We start from the raw sequence: 19,199 nt of genomic DNA, 5'->3' as shown, positions 1-19,199 counted from the left end.
TCTTGCCCCAGCTGCAGTGCAATCAAAGAAATGGGGAGAATACTACTGACCTCCCCTGTTAAGTGTTTGGGGATTTACAAATGCAAGAACTGCCTACAAGCAACTCAGCCCCTTCGTCGGGCACATCTTTCCCGAATTCTCGCACCCAGAACTGGACACAATGTTCCAGCTTGGCCTCCCCGGTGCTGAGCAGAGCAGGACAATTTTCTCCCATGTCTAACCTGACACACCCCTGTAATACACCCCAGAATTATAATGGTCTTTTTCACAAATGCATCATAGGCGTCTTTTGTTGATGCCCCAGCCTGTGCCCTGGCCCCTGGATCAAAATGTCTTCAGTGAGGAGTCTGTTGCAGCCTAGCTCCTCTTTCTGCTTCACCCGGCAGTAGACTAATAGGTGGGTAGCTAACATTACCACAAAGGAGCCTGACCTCACTACCTTTACACTGAGTAGCACTAGACTCCGTGTAGCCCCACTGACTTTAGCCTGGGTACCCATGTCAGAATCAAGCCCTGTTTCACCCTGAATGGTTTTCCCCTGCAGGAAAAATTTGTCCTTAACTCACCAGGGCAATCCCATCCCACGCCCCTCACCTGGACACCATGCTTGGCTTTTCTCTTCTTCAAGGCCTTGAGCCTAAGCCAGGTGTTGCCACCTCTGAGGTGCAAAAATCCTGAGTCCACAAAGCTGGACAGCTGGAATGATTAGTGAACACTTGCACCAATTTTCTAGGCAGCCACCTCCAGGGACAGCTGGCAACCCTAACAACAGCTCGCTGAAGTTCAGGGGACTCTTGTCTCTACTCTCAATGGGCTTTGAATCCAAAGTAAACAGACTGGATCAGGGTTCAAAATGGGTCACAGCTGGAAGACCTCACTCACCTTCCCCAGTCAAGGCTCCTAGTGATGTCGGTGGGAGTTTGGCTTGAGTGAGGATTGACCTGATCATGACACAACTCCTCCCTTAACTGAGATCTGATTCTTCAGAATCGATCAGTGGAACCCAAGGCCCACTGAGGGATGCGGGGATAAAGGGCGCAGTTGCCTGAGGGCCTAGCAATTTGGCAGCAGCAGTGGGAGCCCTAGGCCCCTTAAATCACTCCCAAAGCACTACACTGTGCACTCCAGATGGCTCTAACCTGAGGAGTGTCTGCGTGTCACACTCCAGGTGGCTCTGACCCAAGGGGTGTCTGTGTGCCACACTCCAGGTGGCTCTGAGGTAGGGGGTGTCTGTGTGCCTCTCTCCAGGTGGCTCTGAGCTAAGGGGGTGTCTGCGTGTCACACTCCAGGTGGCTCTGACCCAAGGGGGGTCTGTGTGCCACACTGCAGGTGGCTCTGATGTAGGGGGTGTCTGTGTGCCACACTGCAGGTGGCTCTGAGCTGGGGGGTGTCTGTGTGCCTCACTCCAGGTGGCTCTGAGCTGGGGGGTGTCTGTGTGCCACACTGCAGGTGGCTCTGAGGGTTGAGGGGGCACTGGTCTAAACTAGCCCCATGGGTCCACGTCTCTGGCCACTCATCACCTCAACTTTAGCATTGAAAGCCAACACTGGCAAGTGCCTGAATAAGGCTTAAGCAACAGACCCATTGCTGTATCCTTTACCTGCTCCTAGGCTCTTCTTCAGCTGCTCATCACTCAGCAGGCAGAGCTACATATCCCACAGGCTGGATTGCTACAGCTCCTTAAATGTCCTCTTCGGCAAGGCTTGGCAGCCAAGCGTGTGTCTGGGAGGGAATTATGTCCTCGCATTACACCTGCCTTGACAGAGCGCCTGTCAGCTGCTCCCCACAGGACGGCGGGTGGGGCTGAGCATTGCATTCTTTCTTTATGGACCTCTGCATGAGCCTTTACCAAATTACATGAAAGGTCTGTCAGCTCCTGCCAGAGAGCCCAGCTTTGAGTCTGTCTGCACACAGCCACGGAGAACGTTTCTGTGACAGATGTCGTCCCTTGCTCCAGTGCCCAGAGTAAGACATAAAGACTAAAAGAACCACAAAAGGCCAGGGCGGGAGGGAAGGAGTCCTCCATTACAGACACAGTGCAGGGAGTGAAAGGAGGGGGCATCACAGCCTATACGCAGCTCAGGAGGAGCTGCTGTGAATTGTTTCTCCCAAGGACTGTTTTGGGCCCCAGAGCAGCCTAGAATCTGGAGGGCACAAAAGTGGCATAAAAGCCACATTTTCCGCACCTGGGCTTGCGCTCCTGGAGCCACAGCACAGGGGAAGGCCCAGGAACATCATGCACTGCACACTGTGATCTGCGGTACATACTCCCTGCTTGCGCCACTGGGCATGCCTCAGGAACTGAGATCAGCTGCTGAATCCTTGGCCTGCCTTTAAGATCAGCTAAGGGCCAGTCTCCTTGCTCAGCAGGTGCCTCTGATAGGCACTGATTGCTCTGTTCCATCTCCCGTATCTTGTGCACATCCTCAAAAAGCTCAGACAAAGGGCAGGGATCGTGACTACTTGTCTATCCGGAAAGCCCTGAGCGCATCATGGCTTGGCCACAAACAGATCATTCATCGAATTGTAGACTACTAGAACTGGGAGGGACCACGAGAGGCCATCAAGTCCCATCTCCTGCACTCATGGCAGGACCAAGCACCACCTAGACCATCCCTGACAAGTGTCTGTCTAACCTGCTCTTAAAGATCTCCAGTGACGGAGATTCCACAACCTCCCTAGGCACCTTATTCCCATACTTAACCACCTGACAGGAGGTTTTTCCTAATGTCCAATCTAAACCTTCCTTGCTGCCATTTAAGCCCATTGCTTCTTGTTCTATCCTCAGAGGCCAAGGAGGACAATTTTTTCCTCCCTCTTCCTGGTAACAATCTTTTAACTATATTGTGTATAGTTCTCGCCTACCTTACTAAAGGGCATCAGTGCAATTGATGGTCAATGCACAGCATTTACAGCCTGATAAAGCTATGTCAAGTAAGACAAGTCAGATGTGCTTACACTTCAGCGAGCCAGAAGTAGTTTCCCCTGGTTGTTGCCCCCTTCGGCTGGGTGCTGAAGCAATTCTCGGCAGCACAAGGAAAGGCTTTGAAAACCTGTGAGCTGACAAGACTTCATTAATCACAGAATAATCCTTGCCATGGTAACCCAAGGATTGTGAAGTCACAAGTTAGCAACCATGAGCCAGTCACTGAACACAAACAGCTGGTGCACAGAAAACAAAAAGTGATCAATAGATCTTGCCCACAGCTCCAATGGGGTAATTTAATTAGAAATAATCTGACTGGGGCTGGGTGGGGAGTGGGTGTTGTATATATGGGCCAGATTCGGATTTCCATTGCCCTGGTGTAAATCTGGAATAATGGAATATAGAGGCATTTTCTCCCAATTTACCCCTTGTGGGACAGAGAGGAGAAATCTCACCTTATATTCAGAGCTCATTCTGCCTTCATGGAATTGTTCCTGGTACAGCACGATTGTTCTAACCATGAAATGAAAAGCCTTAAATGAAAAAGTCAATAACCTCCTCTGAAAAGCCCCACTTGCCAGCAGTATATCACTGTGGACTCACAATGACTAAGAAACATGATGCAGATAAAGCTGTTTGGAAATCAGTGGAATTCAGAGACAGTCAATAACATTCCAAGCCTTCCCACCCATCCACCTAGGTCCTGAAGTGGCCCTTTTTCCCACAGTACCGAAGCACCTCTTAATCATTAAAGTGTTTTATCCTCACCAGGTGGGGAAGTATTATTGCTGTTTTGCCAACAGGGAATTGAGGCACAAGGTGGGCACACTGAGTGACTTGCTCAAGGTCCCAGAGAGAGTCAGTGGCACAGCCAGGAGCAGAACCTACCTCATGTAAGTCACAGAGCAGTGGCATAACCACAAAACCACGCTGCATCTTCGTGACCTAGAGCATCCCTGCCGCTCCAGGGAACATACGGGGCCCTCGCAGCAGGAATGGGGCTGTGGCAGTCAGTACAGCCGGGTATGATCGAATGAAGCCATGTTCTCATGGAATAGCCTCACTAAGCTGCCAAAGCCTGAATGATTGGCTAAGGCTGTTTTATGGGGCGAGCCTGGAACCTTCCCACTGGGCCATGGGGCCACTCCCACATGAGCATGGCACCTTGGGGGCTGCATGCATGTCTTCTGACAGCTCCTTTGGTGGAGGGTTTTGACTGGGGGAGCCAGGAAGTCACAGATCCACTGGCCCATCCCAACTCTAAACTCTTTGTCCGCGTGGCCTTGGAGGGAGCACTCCTCTGAGTCAGAGAGGGGGACACCGAGAGCGCCTGTGTACTATCTCCACAGCCTGCCCCCATGAGTTGCACCCACACCAAATCCATGGTACGTAGGGCCTGAAATGGTCAAGGAGACAAAGGATTTTAACCTTTAAGAGGTTCAGCATTACTCAAATTGCTTTAGTAACAGAGAGGAAGCCGTGCTAATCTATACACTATCAAAACAAAAAGCAGTCAAGTAGCACTTTAAAGACTAGTAAAATGGTTTATTAGGTGAGCTTTCGTGGGACAGACCCACTTCTTCAGACCGGTCTGTCCCATGAAAGCTCACCTAATAAACCATTTTACTAGTCTTTAAAGTGCTACTTGACTGCTTTTTGTTTCAAATTGCTTTGCCATTTGTGTCTTTTGCTGCCTCGGGTTAGCAAGGGCTTTCCCAGACGGGCAGACTGTCCTGCCATTGCCCATAGGAGACATCTGGAATTAGCCCCTCTCAGGATGTGGGAGTGAGATGGATCCACTCTGGCAAGTCCTACATTCTGCAGAAGTGTCAGTGCTGGAAACTCTGTTCGTGGGTTGGGATTGTAGGCCATTTTCTCTGTCGTGTCCTCAGTACCATAGTATGCAGCGCGCTTCCTTCAGAGGCTGGTGCTGGTATTCCTCTTCTCACACCCATGCACAGCAGGCAGGGCGCACAGCCCGAAAGTACCATTCTCCTCCCCCAGTGAATTCAGCCTCCTTGTTGTTATGACATGACCCACGCTAAATTCAGCAAATGCATGGAAACGGCAGAGCTCTTTAATCCCAGCCATGGAGGCCAAGCAGGACAATGAGTCCTGGACAAATATAGCTCTGGAAATTTCTCTGATGTTTTCACTTTTGGGCAGAGTTGATTTAAATGAGGGCGCTGGAACTGACTCATTTATCAGTTAATTTTTAATAACTCTCTAGATAGGCGAAGTCCTGCAACCCGACCCCAGCCAAATACTTCAGCTGACCCCTGAATTTCCCTGAAATGGTGGGTGCTACCAATGAGATTACACACACGGCTATGACTAAAAGAAGACCAGAGGATTCACTGGCGTGATTCCAGAGTAATCAAAATCAGCAAACTCTTGGCTATTAGCAGGAATGGTGAGAGAACTTGGATTTGCTGCTTGGCAGTACTAACAAATGCACTGACTGCTTCATTGCTGAGAACCTACATTTTAAGCAAAGTGTCTGAGCCCTCTGGAGTGGGGTTGCATTGCTGGGAGAAAGCTCTGCCTCGTTCACAGCCCATAATGACACCAACAAAGCTTTGCAGAAAACTCCCCCCATGCAAACAAATCTTAAACAGCAGCAACTGCCGACTCAGACTGGGCTGGGAAACAGACAAGCAAACCGCCCAGAGAACCAGCAGCTCTAAGAAGCTTTCCAGCAAATCCTTAAGGATCAAATAATCCAGCCTGTGGCTGTACACCCCCCAAAGCTGCACAGGTTACTGGCTTACCTTAGCAGGACATGCGACCACCGTCTCCTTGAGCAATGATCAGGGAATAATGCAGGCTCCAGAGAAGCCCCCTCTGCCTGGAGAAGAGATTTAAATGTCCCAGGTAAGCGGTTTGGAGTAAAAGCACTGACTCTTCTGCTCTCTCGCTGTCTGCGGCTGCCTTGCTTACAATACCTGGTACAGTGGAAGTGCTTCCCCATTCATACTCACTGAGCCTTCTTACCGAGGGGAGGAGCTGGGGAGAGATTACAGAAGGGATGCTCAGGCTTGCACTGACCCAGGATGTCTGGATTTTAAAGGGCAAGGGGAACACTACATGCCTGTCAGAACCTCTGCCTGTCAGAACCTCTCCAGCCCAAGGGCCGATCCTGCTTTCCTGACGTTGCTGGGAGGGTTGGATGAGTGTTTCCACTGGGGTAACACCACAGTTAAGGTCTGGGCACTATTACTAGTAGGAACCTAATACAATTACAGGCCATTGGGAGCCCTAAAAGGAGAAAATAACACAAGGCTTGCAAAGAGTGCAGGGCTGAGACCAGCTTTAAAGACCTGTCATCGTGCAGTTTAACATGCTCAGCCGTCCCCATCTGGTGGAGCGTACAGTCTAAAAAGCAGGCACCGAACCAAGCAGATGCTCTGCCAGACCCCAGGGGGGACAGTACAGCAGCTCAGCCCATTCATCTGCAGGCTAAAAAGATCCAACCTGCTAAAGAATTTTCAGACAATCATCCTTGTTACGACCGAGTTAAAGCCAGGCCAACATTTCCAAGGCTGTAGCGTAGGTGCTGGAACTGGGGGTACAGGGGATGCTGCTGCAGCACCCCCGGCTTGAAGTGGTTCCCCTTCTATAGAGGGGTTACAATGTGATTCAGTGGCTCTCAGCACCCCCACTATACAAATTGTTCCAGTACCCCGACCTGGGGGTTGGGCTCCCAAATGCAGACTGAGCAACCTAAATGTAAGTGGCCTCATTTCCACTGGGCACGCTAATTGCTCCATGGTGTATAGGTGAAGCCATGTTAGATGCCTCAGTAGCAGGGTTCAGGAGCTTAACTCCATGCACCCGAACCTGTATCTTTAGGCTCAGCTTGTAAATGCATATGAATTAATTCACTACATAGACTCAGAGGGGTAGGCGTGTTAGACTGTAGCATCAGAAAGAACAAGCAGTCCTGTAATACCTTAAAGACTAACAAATTTATTTATTAGGTAATGAGCTTCCTTGGGTAAGACTGCAAAATCTGAAGAAGCAGGTCTTACCCACAAAAGCTCATTACCTAATAAATAGCATGGCTAATCTGTAAGGGGCTACAGAACTACTTGTTTTTTGTCAATACACAGAAACATTTGAAAGCCAGGACATCTGGTACCAAGGCTCTCTGAAACTCATTAAGTCGGACCCTGCACAGCCATGCCTGTTGGATGGCTGCTGATTCCCTGGCATTAGTGCTTGCTGATGGGTTTTTCTTTCATTGCAAAAGTGGCATTTTGAAATGATTTTTTAAATGAAAATGATTCTCATTTTGGATTCTCATGAGAACACTGGATGCTTGAAAAAGTGATCAGAAACAGCAGTAGCAGGGCTAGCAAACGATTTTCTGGTTATCCCTGAATGAGAATTTTGGTGACTGAACCAGCTTATTGAAAATTTTTGATAAAATTTTGGGCCCTTTGGAAGAACAGCTAGGTCTATTTTGAACCCTTTGGAAATGGAACATCAACATTTTGAAATGTTCTACAAATGGGCAGAGCCATCCCATCCATTGGATGGTTTGGGGAAGTCATCCTGGGCCCTGCACTTAGGGGGCCCAAGGCAGCCTGGACGATTATAAAGGTGGGGCTGGTGATGGCAGCAGCAGGCTGGCCCACTCCTGCACTCACCAGCAGCAGTGGGAGCTGGGGGAAGCAGAGCAACCCAGCCTCAGCCTGTTCTGTTCTGCCATCTCCCAACTGGGTCTCTCCACTTGGTGGAGGGGGATCTGTGGTTTTGGTGCAGAAAAGCTCAAGCCCAGTGCCTGCTGAGAACCCATGTTCTCTGCATCTATCAATCACAGCTTCTGCTGTGGTAGCCTCCACTTCCTGCCTCTCCATTGACCTTTTCAGGGTCAAAACAGGTCTCTCGGCAGGGGGTTGGGGTGTGTTCTTGTCACCCACAAGTCAGAGGGGTGCTAGGTATCCCCTGGGTGCCCCAGCCAAAGATGGCGTGAATCTGTCACAGCCCCACTTAGAGAAGTTGCCTTTTAGCTCAAGCTGTGGAGATCCATGTGTTTAATGCTGGAAGTTCCCCAGTTCAAGGGGTGGCTACACCCTACAGAGAGGGGCAAGCGTGAAGATGCTCCTGCAGAAAGGACCATGCAGCAGCACCCACTCCTTCACCTCCAACGTGGTCCAGGGATGCGCAGGGGCAATGAGCACTCTGCTGAGTGCCACACCTGGGGAGTGTGGACAGCAGCAGCAGGAAGCCCTGCAAGGGGCAGGAGGCAGCCACAGAGTGCATAACAGGACAGTGTCCCGGGGTGATTAGCCTGGCCAGGAAAGGGTTAATTAAGCAACACCAGGCCATGCTGGGCATAACATCCCTTGTGGAACTAGGCTGGTCGGGACAGAGCTAATATTTATTTATTTAAAATATTTTTACCCTGCCTCTCTATTTCAAATATTCAAAGTGGCTTACCAATTTTTTAAAAAATATAAACATATATTGAAAGAGTTAAAAATACAAAACTCTAGAAGGACAGAAAACCTACTAAACCACCTCACAAGAAGGCTCACACACACAAACTCAAACACCAATAAAAGCACGGTGGGTGCTTTAACCTGGCGCCAAAACCATGTTAATGTCGGTGTCATGTAAATATCCCAGGAACGAGAATTCCGTACCCTGGGAGCAAAGGCCGAGAAGCTCTGCTCCGTGTTGATGTTAATCTTATCTCCCTAATGGAGGAATAGTGAGCAGAGCCTCCCCAGCAGAAGTCAGTCCCGGGGCAGGTTCATATGGTTAAAGACAGGCCTTTAAATATCATAGAACCAATGCATTTAGGGCTTTCCATGTAATGTAACTGCAACCAGCGCGGGCGCGTCTCACTGCCTAGGCCTGGGATGGGACAAGCCAGGGCTGGCTCTGAGCACGTTTGCCTCCCCCTCTGGCAGTTCTTGCTCCCTCTGTCCCGTATGCTGGGGACCAGAGGGAGAGACATGGGAACCAGGATCTCAGGGCTGGCAGTGGGAAAGGGAAGGTCACAAACATGCAGCACAATGGCACCACCTGCTGGAGCTGGGTAAAATCCTTCCCTTCCTGCGGTTGCTAATGCTGAGCACAGCAGGAGTTCTGCGTGCACCAAGGACCCAGCCGTCCAGTTACCTCTTATAAATGAATGGACTGTGCTCCCCAACAGGGGCTTTTAACCCATGGGAAAGGCCCAGTCGGCTGTTGCTCAGGCATCTAATGGCTCTGCCCTCTCCCTCCTCATTGGTGAAATTCCTCGCTGTGCAGAAAGCCCTTTGTCACTGCTCATTCTCTTTAAAGCCCCATTGTTAAGGTTTGGGGAGAGGCTAAAAGGTGCACTCTGCACTGGAGTGAGTCCCTCTCCAATCCTGGGTGCAGGCTGTCAAAATCAGCAGGTGTGGGGAAGGGAAGGGAGGTTTAAGGGACAGCAGCTGGGGAGGAAGGAGACAAGAACACCGAGCAGCCCTTGGTTTCGCTCATATTCCATGAGAGGATACATGTTTTGCTCCAGAGGTGGGCACGGTCCAGCACTTAGTAAAGCTGTCCCTGCATGGATAGCTGCAAAGTGCTCAAGGACCCTTTGGAAAGAAATACCATACCATATGTATATGTGTGTGTATTTATATCTATAGTGGCAGGGCCAGGGTAGAGATCCCCTTCTGATGGAGCCCAAACAAGCGGAAGGGCCTGTCGAGCACCAGCAGGGCAATCACAGGCAGCTGGGCAGGAGATGGCTCAGCCTAACTGGGGTCAGCCGACTCCATGACTGGGCTAATAAGAGGCCTTTAAAAGCCCTTCACAGTGGGCGTGGGAGTGGACATGGACGTGGACACGGGCACATGAACATGCACATGCGAAACAGCAGAGAGAGTTTGAGGAGCTTCAACAGATCAAGAGAGGGGACTCACTACTGCTGCAGCCTGGAGAAGGTACTGGGGGGAATTGTCTGTGGAAGTGGCCCAGGGAAAAGGGCTGCTGCGCCAAGAGCTAAGGGAGTCAGGCCTTTCCGCTAGCAGCTGTATCGGGTCCCTGGTCTGGACCCAGGCAGGAGTGGGTGGGGGCTGGGTTCCCCCAGACCACCCCTCACCCCTGTGAGGGCAACTGGATTCTTAAGTAGGACCAGTGGACTGAATAGAGGCCAGAAGCCCAGGAACAAGACTAACTTTGTCACAGTTTATGTGTGTACATATACACATAAAACATGATGTTGTTGGCCACTGAAATGCAGAGCCCTCTGGGGTGGAACACAGCAGCACTTCAACAGCACACAGCAACACTACGCAACAGCTCACGGCAGACAGGGAAGAATACTGCATCAAGTTACCCAAGGAAATATTCAGCTAGAAAACAGACAATGGGCTGGGAAAGGCTGATATTAGCTGCTGAACGCCAAATTCCTAGGCAGCTACAGCCCTGTCCTGACTCTCCCTGCTCTGGTGATTTAAACCATTAGAAGCATAGGGCTACTCTAGACGCAGGTGAGACATGGGCCTTCATGAGACTTTTCTCATTCAGTAAGTCCCTGCACAGGGCCCAGAGCCAGGCAGATGGGTGAATGTACAGACCGTGCTAGTGTAATGCCAACAACTCCAGGAGGCACCCCCAGTCCAGGAAAGTGGAAGTGGGGTCAGAGCTCTCCTGCACCTGGCATATGCTGGCAGCTGGCTAGCACAAACCACATTGCTGCGGGAACCGTGTGGGACCCCTGTCAGGAACCCTCCTGGAGCTGCAGGGGGGCTGCCTAATACGCCGTGCTGGTGCAGAACTGACCTGATGTCATGGAAAAGCTCAGCCGCAGAAACTGCAGCTCATGGGCACACCTTTACGGATCCCAGCATCTGCAAAAGAAGAGCAGCAGGTGCAAAGGGGCTCAGCCAAGCAGGGCCCCCGCCCTCCGCAGACACATCTCACAGAGCCATTGGTTCTCAGTGCCCCCTGTGGACATGCACACACATCTCACCGGCGGTGACCGAAGGGCCTTGGGAGGGAGGGAGCGTCTGGGGTGAATTAGGAGGTTTCCGTCTGTCTGTCTTTGGTGGCAGGGTGGGGTGGGGGGGAAGAGGTTGTGCCAAAGCCCATCACTCCTCAGGGGTGGAAGAAGTGCTCCTGCAGACCCAGCTCAGTGCCCGTCAGGTTCCTCCTTTCCCTCTCCTCCCATAGCAGGGGTGCTCAGAGTGTTTCTCTTCCATTGGCTGAAAAGGCAGCTGGGTTTGCTCAGTACCTCTGGATGCTGCACAGCTGCAGTCTCTGTGCGAAACCTTGGGCTCCAGTTAACATGTTGATGGTCCCCCACCCCCAGGGCAGACTCCAAGGTCAGAGCTGATGCCAGGTTCCCAGCCAGAGGGGCACCCGGGGTTGGTGGCCCATCCTGAGCCCCCCGTCAGATAGCTTCAGGGTCAGAGGGCCAGCAGCCATTTCTCCATCTCTGGTGGCTTTGGGGAAACAGGGAGCTGAGCATCTCCCTCATTGTACCTGCCGGGGTATTTCCACCTCTTACTCAGTCCTGCTGGTGTGGCTGTGGTATGGGCTCCCACCCTATCCTGCAGCTCTACCTTGTCTGGGTGAGATACAGGGGCTTTTCTGCCATCCCTTTTCTTCTGCCTACGAGTACAACAGGACCTTCACCCTAAAGGTCTTTACCCATTTTTCTCTCTTTGAGGGAGACTTCTTTCTCCTATTTGCACTCCTTACCTATGGGGCAGAGGGGCTGTGACATGAGGGCACTTGGTTTGACTTTCCTGCAATGAGGGCAGGGTGGGAGGAAGTGTCACTGGAGACCCAGTGATTGTACAGAAGCATATGGTGCTGTAATAGGTGTCTGCTGGCTCTTTGCTCCTTGGATAGTCCAGGCAAATCTTCCGGTAGCTCTAAGAGATGCCATCAGCACTGGTTAGGCAACAGTTGGAGTATTGTGTCCACTTCTGGCCACTGCATTTCGAGAATTATGTGGACAAATTGGAGAGGGTCCAAAAAAGAGCAAGAATGATCAACGGTCTAGAGAATATGAGCTACAAAGGAAGGCTGAAAGAACTGGGCTTCTTTAGTTTGAGGGAGGACATGATAGCTGTTTTCAGGTATCTAAAAGGGTGTCATAAGGAGGAAGGAGAAAACTTGTTCTTCTTGGTCTCTGAGGACAGAACAAGAAGCAATGGGCTTAAACTGCAGCAAGGGAGATTTAGGTTGGATATTAGGAAAAAGTTCCTAACTGTCAGGGTGGTCAAACAGTGGAATAAATTGCCTAGGGAGGTTGTGGAATCTCCATCTCTGGAGATCTTTAAGAACAGGTTAGATAAATGTCTATCAGCGATGGTCTAGACAGTACTTGGTCCTGCCATGAGGCAGGGGGCTGCACTCAATGATGTCTGGAGGTCCCTTCCAGTCCTAGTATTCTATGACTATGGGAAGCACCCAAAGCCTCATGGCTTTCAGAAGCCCCCTTGGAGCATCCTGGCCCTGCTTCCTCCCCCACGACGGCCTGTTCAGCAGGTAGAGAAAAAACTGCAGGGGGTGGAAGGATGAAGCAGCTTGGAGCTACGGTGACTTCTGTCAGGCCACCAATGCAGCTCATGGGTTGTAGCCAGGGGGCAGAATGTAGCCGTGCAAAGATACAGAGGTGCTGCGGGTTAGGCAGACCCCCTGGGTAGTGGCGTAGCCAGAATGGGACAGGTGGATGGGCCCTGACTTCAGGTGGGTGTGCTGGGGTAGCAGCAGTTGAGTTACCTTCCCCTGATCCCAGTGGGGCTTGGAAGATGGGAAGGACAGGTGCTCTGGCTGGGAGTCCTCATAAGAATGTGTGCCCTGAACCCCCACCCATTTCACAAACACCCTTGCTCTGCCTGTTGGAGAAGGGGGTTAGGGGCTTGCCCCGCTCTGCCAGCCCAGTGGTCCAGAAAGGGAGCAAGGCTGGGGGCCTGCCCACCTTCCCTGCACACCTGGCACTGCAGCAGGGAGCGGGGTCAGGGGAGAGAGGTTTGCATGCCCCCAACTCCAGGCTCTGTCAGGAGCACCTGGTGAGCGGAGCACCCCAAACCCACTCTCCAGGAGGGAGCAGAGGGAGGGCTAAGGCAGGTGTATGCTCAGTGTGTGGGGCCCTAGCCCACCCAGGCCTGCTTGTGGCTACGTCCCTGCCACAAGTAACATATGCTGGTGGCCTCTCCCACCCCAGGAATGGCCCAGAATAAGGGCACAAAAGGGCTGCATAGCACAGCATGGGGACATAGATCCACTGCCACTGCGGAGCTGCTTGTTTGGAGTGTGAAAAGGAGCAAGGGTCAGCCACAGCCGCTCCCATGACTCTTCTCCCAACCAGATCCATGTAAGGGCAAGCGTTCTCCAGCAGGATGGTCTATGCCCTGGCCAGTAGCCTTTCTGGCAGAGACGAGTTGTAGGGACTTGATGGTAACACCCTGCCACCATGTGGTTAGTTGTTCTCAGCTGAGAAGGCAGCTCCCCAGTTAGTCCTCCACATGCAATCCCTTTCCCCATTGAGTGAATGGTCATTAGTGTGCAGTTGCTTGCACATGGACAGCTGTTGACCGCACCTCAAGTGCATGCCCCCCCCACTTGGCTTCAATTACAAACTGGCGGAGAAATCCACGTGAAGCGGAAGTTTATTGAAAAGAAGCTAAAACGGAAGAACCCAACCCATCCAGCAGCCCTCGGGTTTGCAGAAGTGTTGCAGCCGACCACGAGGCTTGGAACTGACGGAGTTCAGATAAAATAGACGCCCTTTATTTTGAGAAGGTACAATCGGTACAGTTTTGGCTTTTTTAACCCGCATATTTGGACTGTTCTTTGATCTCAAACAGCATGACGCTTGGATGCTTTTTGTCCACACGGGCATTTGCCCGGCCCATTAGAACACAGACAAGCCACAGCGTTTAATGTAATAAAGTGCGATACTGGATTCTTTGTGAGGGATGAAAGGACAGGTGGAAAAGGCAGGCAATGAATCAAAGATGTCTCCTAGACCAACTAGGCCGACGGCAAAGTGCTGTTCATTTTACTGACGTTGCAAAGACAGAAACATGGGCAATGGAATGTCAGTCGTTCCCCTCCCAAATCTGCTTTAAGAACAAAAGACACACAAATCAATCATGCCAGAACAGATTCGTCTGTGATTCCCTTGGAGGGGGAAATAAAGCCTATTTTGATCACTTTGTTTTCTTAAGAGAGAGAAAAACTGACCAAAAAGGGTTACAGCTACTAAAGTGTTTTGGTCCTGATACAATAGGATGGCATTGAAAAGGCTGTAAACACTCACTTCTCCTGTCGTTATGGCTTATTTGGCTGTGAGAAATAGAAGATAGTTTGTGTCTTCTGTGGCTTCCCTAGGAGTTGGTTCAGTGGTCCCCAAACTCTGTCAACTTCACCCCTCTGGACAGGGAGGGCCCGCTGTGCTCTGGAGGGTAGGAGGTGACTGGGGCAGAAGTGGAGAAGGAACTGCCCTTGGAGTTTAGGGCATGACTGGGGCAGGAGTAAGGGAGACGGAATTGCACGCTGTAGGCTGGGGGATGAGTGCGGCTGGACATGGAGGGGCAGCTGCGCTCCAGAGGCAGGGCGTGTGTGTGTGACTGGGGCAGAGGGCATGGGGGAGCTGTACCGGAGCAGCTCATCCGTCACTGGGCCAATGGGGCCCTGAAAAAATGAGCACCTGGATGCTCCAGCCCCCTCCCTGGTAAGGGGGTCAGGCGTCGGAGCAGGTAAGACCCCCACACCCTGATCCCACTTCTCAGCAGGAGCAGCAGGCAGGGGGATGGCGCAAGCCCCCATGCCCTCACCCAACTTCCCCAGCAGGGGCACTGGGGGGCAGGAGTGGACTGCAGGCAGAAGGGATGAGGAGGTGCCCCCCCAGTCCTGGTAGCTCCCTCCCCCGACATTACCCACGCACCTGAAACCCCAGGCTCTCCCTATTTTCCTGTCCTATCCGTGCCATTGGGCACGCCCCCCATTTGGAGACCACTGAGCTAGTTAAAGGGGCCAGACTGGCTTTTCCATTTCCCCCTCTCAATGGTCAAAGGCAGACTGGGGGTGACACTTAGCCAGGTAGACCCCACACTGCTGAAAGCGAGACAGCAGGCACTGGGTGGTGCAGCTGGGATCTCTGTCTAGTAAGGTGGGGTCGCTGTCCCCCGAGGATGGGAGTCACTGGTTTGGAAAGACAGTGGTTTCCCCTTCCAGCTGCTCTACAGCCAGGCTACAAACCTGGGCCACAGCACACCCAAACCTCTGTGTACGTTCAGACCTCTCGCGATCCACTTCTCTGAGATGCCTCCACAGATACGAGACTAAAGGAGACTTTAGCGAGGATAAATTTCCATGCCGTTGTCTAACACCACGCCGGGAGACGGAAGAAGTGTGTTGCTTGGTGGGACCAACTGGCCCATCTCTGGGGTGTGTGCGACATCCCCATGTAAACAAACAGCATCACGGCATCCCACGCATCCCACGCTGGCTGTCACAAAATGTACCATGCGTCCAGTGCTTCCACACCGGAACAGCCCTCCTTAGTACTGGCTCCCCATGACGCCTTGCGTGAATAAAAGAATCATTTTGGTTCCCCAAAAGGCACCTGGTTTAACATTGAAAACTTAAGACTGGCCCCTTTAAGCGTGAAGCATGCATAGTTCACACACTCTTGTAGACGGTATATATACTCTGTGTGTGTATATATATTCTATTCACATAGAAGAGTCGTCCTTGACTGGCTACACATTGGTGAGGGTACTGCTGGTGAGCAATCTCACAGCTATGCTTCCTGTAAGGTCACTGGATTTTTTGTTCCCCTTATCCTGGAGTTGAAGGGTGTGCTGTGACAGCTGGTCATTGGGTTCACCCGTCAGGACCACCTGTCCCAGGAACTCATCACTTAGAATGTTATGGTTCCAGACCTAGAGAAACAAGACAAAGTGAGCGCAGGCCGCCTGCTGCGACAAACATCCACACAGGGGATGCCTTGGTCATTGTGCTCTTGCTGCTGTTGATTATTTCTCCTGCAACAGCACAGAGAGGCCTGTGATGAGGTCAGGGCCATACTGTGCTGGGTGCTGTATGTACACATATTGAGAGACAGTCCCTGAAATGAACTGCTTGCAGTCTAAATACACCAAGCAGATAGAAGGTGGGAGAAAGGAAGCACTGTTAGCTCCATTTTACAAATGGAGACCTAGAACACAAAGGCTACATCTATGTAGTATTGCGCTTGGGAGACAGGAATGGAAATGAAGGAACTCAGCATTGCAAATGAAGTGCTGATATACAAATCTTGTGCTTCATTTGCATAAACTCACACCATTGTGGTGTTGTCAGAGATTTTGGAGAAAGAAACCCAGCTGTGTAGCTGGGGTTCTGTCGGCAAAAACCTCCTTTTTGACAGAACACTTATCCCTGGAAAAAATGAAGTATAAAGGTTCTGTAGAAAAAGGGTTTTTTTGCCAACAAAACCCCATCTAAATGACTTTTTTTCCCACCAAAATCTCTCCCTTTCTCTTCTTTCAATTTTGAGTCACAGGCAAATAATTTTCCTGGTGGAAGAGTTGATTTTTTAACCCTTGTTGCTGGCCATACAGAGGGTATTTTAATAATGACTGGAGTCCTGGCCTTGCCCAGGAATATATACACATCTCCTCTGATCCCTGCAGGCTGGGGTCAGAGCAACAGCCTGGAAGGTGTGTACATGTCTATGTGAGCTGAAAGGCGGTGGAGAATCAGACTCCACAATTCTTTTATCTTCAGTGCTCCTGTAAGATGCAGCACTTGATGTGAAAAGTACCTATAATAATAAATGGAAACACACATCTCCTAGAGCTGGAAGAGACCTCAGGAGGTCATTGAGTCCAGTTCCCTGCCCTCTTGGCAGGACCAAGCACCACCCTTCACAGATATTTTTGTTAACCTATTTGCCCCAGACCCCTAAATGGCCTGCTCAAGGATCACCCTCACAATGCTGGGTTTAGAAAACCCTCGCTCAAACCACTAAACTATCCCTCCCGAAATTACCTATTGTAATGCCTCCTAATCAGCCACCTCCTGAAACCCTAAATGAGGTCTTACTGAGTTCAAACTTGGGCAAACACATTTTACTTGAGTGGGAATTAACCCAATGAAGCGCTTACTAAAAAGGCTTGAGACTTTCACCTTTAGTATCTATGAACCATCTAAAGCTCCATACCTCCTTAAGCCCATGTTTCTGGTTAAGAACCCGACAAATCAATAGCTTGCATTTGTACTTTGTGTAGCTCAAAGGGTTATCAATGTTAAATAATTGAGCCTCACAATCCACAGGAGGCAAGTATAAGGATCACTGTTTGACAAGGAAACTGAGTCACGGAGGATTTTGTTGAAATAGCCAATGCTGCCCTGGGATTCAGGGAACAGATCCTGAGTCCTGTTGGCTAAGCCCAGCCTGGCCTTCTACTTACCTGCACAACGATGGGCTGCCCTGCCTTCTTGCGATAGAAGAGACCTTTCACATCAAACTCTGGAGCCAAGGTGTTTTTCTGCACCGGAGATCGGATTTTGTCCCCTTCGCACTTTATGATCACGTATGGGTCTGCTCCTGTGGAGAGAAAAGAGACTCTGAGCCCTCGCCTGCGCCTCTCCTGATGGTGGGTGTTTATATTCCACAACTCATAAGGGACAACAGGAAATCAAGTGAACTCTGTAAAATGAGGGCAAAGATACTCACTCACCTCCGCAGTGCCCTTTGAGACTTACAGATGTTAGAGGCTACGGCTCATTTTCACTTGCACTATGTGTTACATCCACCTGGATGTGGGCTAGCCGCTGAGCTAACCAGTTGAAGGTGGTTCCCTAGCAGTGAAGTGAAAGCTCCCCTGGAACATACAAACCCAGATGTTCCAAACTGGCCAGTGATGTTAGATGCCTCACTTGGAACACGCTGAAGAACCTGATGTTCAGACAGTGGGTGCTCTGCACGTTCTGAAAATCAAGGCCCTTTAAAGTCACTCATGATGGGCCCTCAAAATCGCTAGCTGCTTCAGAGCATCCTGGCTGCAGGCTGTCAAAAAAAAATAGCCCCAGCTGCATGAAGAGAACAAAATGCTCCAAGGCACGTTGCAGTGCTGAGAAGAACACACCTCGTTACCAGGGCAAGGACCTTTCTTCACTGCACAGTGAAAAAAGATACGCTGACAGAAGTGAATGTCTGCTGCCTACTCACATTCTGCATGATACCACCAGAGCTACTTAGCTCTCATAGGGCAAGAACATACAACACCTGGCTGGCTTGAGCCCACATAGTATTTTTCATCCACAGAGAGGGAGGTAAGGATCACTGCCCTGTTCTGCAGACTGCACACGTGCCAAACCCAAAGGTCACAGGCAAACACCGGAATAGAACTCAAGCCCCTAGCCCACTTCCCTTAGCCACTGCACTACGCTGCTCCCAAAAGGAGCTTTGTAGGAGAAAGCAGTGCCCAGTTTTCTATGCCTGCAGTTCACCTACTTGCACAAGCTCAATGCAGAGGCTAAAAGCTCCCTTTGACTGGCCAGTGCAGTGTAATGCAGAGTCTCAGCCTTGCACTGGCGCTCTGCATTATACACCTTTATTGCATGTGGGACAATCCCAGGGCAAAGTCCCAGCTCATTCCTCATTTTCAGTCTCTTCTAGGGATGAGGCTTCCCCATGCTAAGGGTGTCTGGAAATGGACAAAGCTCTTTGATCCCCATGGGGCCTCCCAGTCACCTACTCATTGATTGTAGTTCATCTCACAAACGCTCCTGGCCTTTGGCATGACCCCATGCCAAAGAAGCCCTCGGTTCTCCCTCACAGGTGCTGATGAGGAGGAACAGCAGTGGAGCTGCACCAGTGTGAGGACACTGGTCTGTGGCCTGTCTCACCATGGAAACAGCCTCCTCACAGCAACTTGGAGGCCTGGAAAGAGCAGGGAGCTACCACTGGCCAGAAGGGACTCATTTGCTCTCACCACTTTGGCAGCTTGTGGGCTCTGGGTGAGAACAAGCTCGATGTTACTTAAGACGGAGAGCAAATGATGTAGCACAAATTCACTCCATCAATCAAGTCCTGAACCCCACCTAAGGCTACAGGACTGTGGGGAGTGCAGGAGAGCCTGGAGGGACTCTGGCTGTGGCATACACAGCCCAGCAAAAAGAAGGAGCTGTGTTAGTCTGGGAAGGGCCCATTTGTTGCAGGGGTCTCTCACAGCCCTGCACAGGCTGCCCTTACTGCACACTGCCTGGGAATGCATTACCAGGCAAGTCAAGAGAGGTGGCGAGAAGGGCTGCAATGGGATAA

The 19,199-nt window shown here is 51.0% G+C and overlaps 1 protein-coding gene and 1 long non-coding RNA gene across 2 annotated transcripts in view; both read right to left on the bottom strand.

Annotated features, from left to right (window-relative positions):
• Nucleotides 1–5,759, bottom strand: part of LOC142006938 (uncharacterized) — a 60,003-nt gene extending 54,244 nt beyond the window's left edge. The window contains exon 1 of the long non-coding RNA XR_012643856.1: nucleotides 5,698–5,759. This is a non-coding gene — a long non-coding RNA (uncharacterized LOC142006938). The remainder of the gene's footprint in view (nucleotides 1–5,697) is intronic.
• A 7,769-nt stretch (nucleotides 5,760–13,528) lies between these two features.
• CAPN5 (calpain 5) overlaps nucleotides 13,529–19,199 on the bottom strand; it is a 115,556-nt gene continuing 109,885 nt past the window's right edge. Inside the window, exons 13-14 of the mRNA XM_074981180.1 lie at nucleotides 17,344–17,480; nucleotides 13,529–15,813 (exon numbers count right to left, since the gene is read on the bottom strand). Of these exons, the coding sequence (XP_074837281.1) occupies nucleotides 15,631–15,813; nucleotides 17,344–17,480 (320 nt within the window). The 3' untranslated portion in view covers nucleotides 13,529–15,630. The remainder of the gene's footprint in view (nucleotides 15,814–17,343; nucleotides 17,481–19,199) is intronic.

This window comes from Carettochelys insculpta, chromosome 1, assembly GCF_033958435.1.
Source record: "Carettochelys insculpta isolate YL-2023 chromosome 1, ASM3395843v1, whole genome shotgun sequence".
Lineage (NCBI taxonomy): Eukaryota > Metazoa > Chordata > Testudines > Carettochelyidae > Carettochelys > Carettochelys insculpta.
The sequence above is the reverse complement of the archived record's forward strand: the minus strand, read 5'-3'. Positions and strand labels throughout refer to the sequence as shown.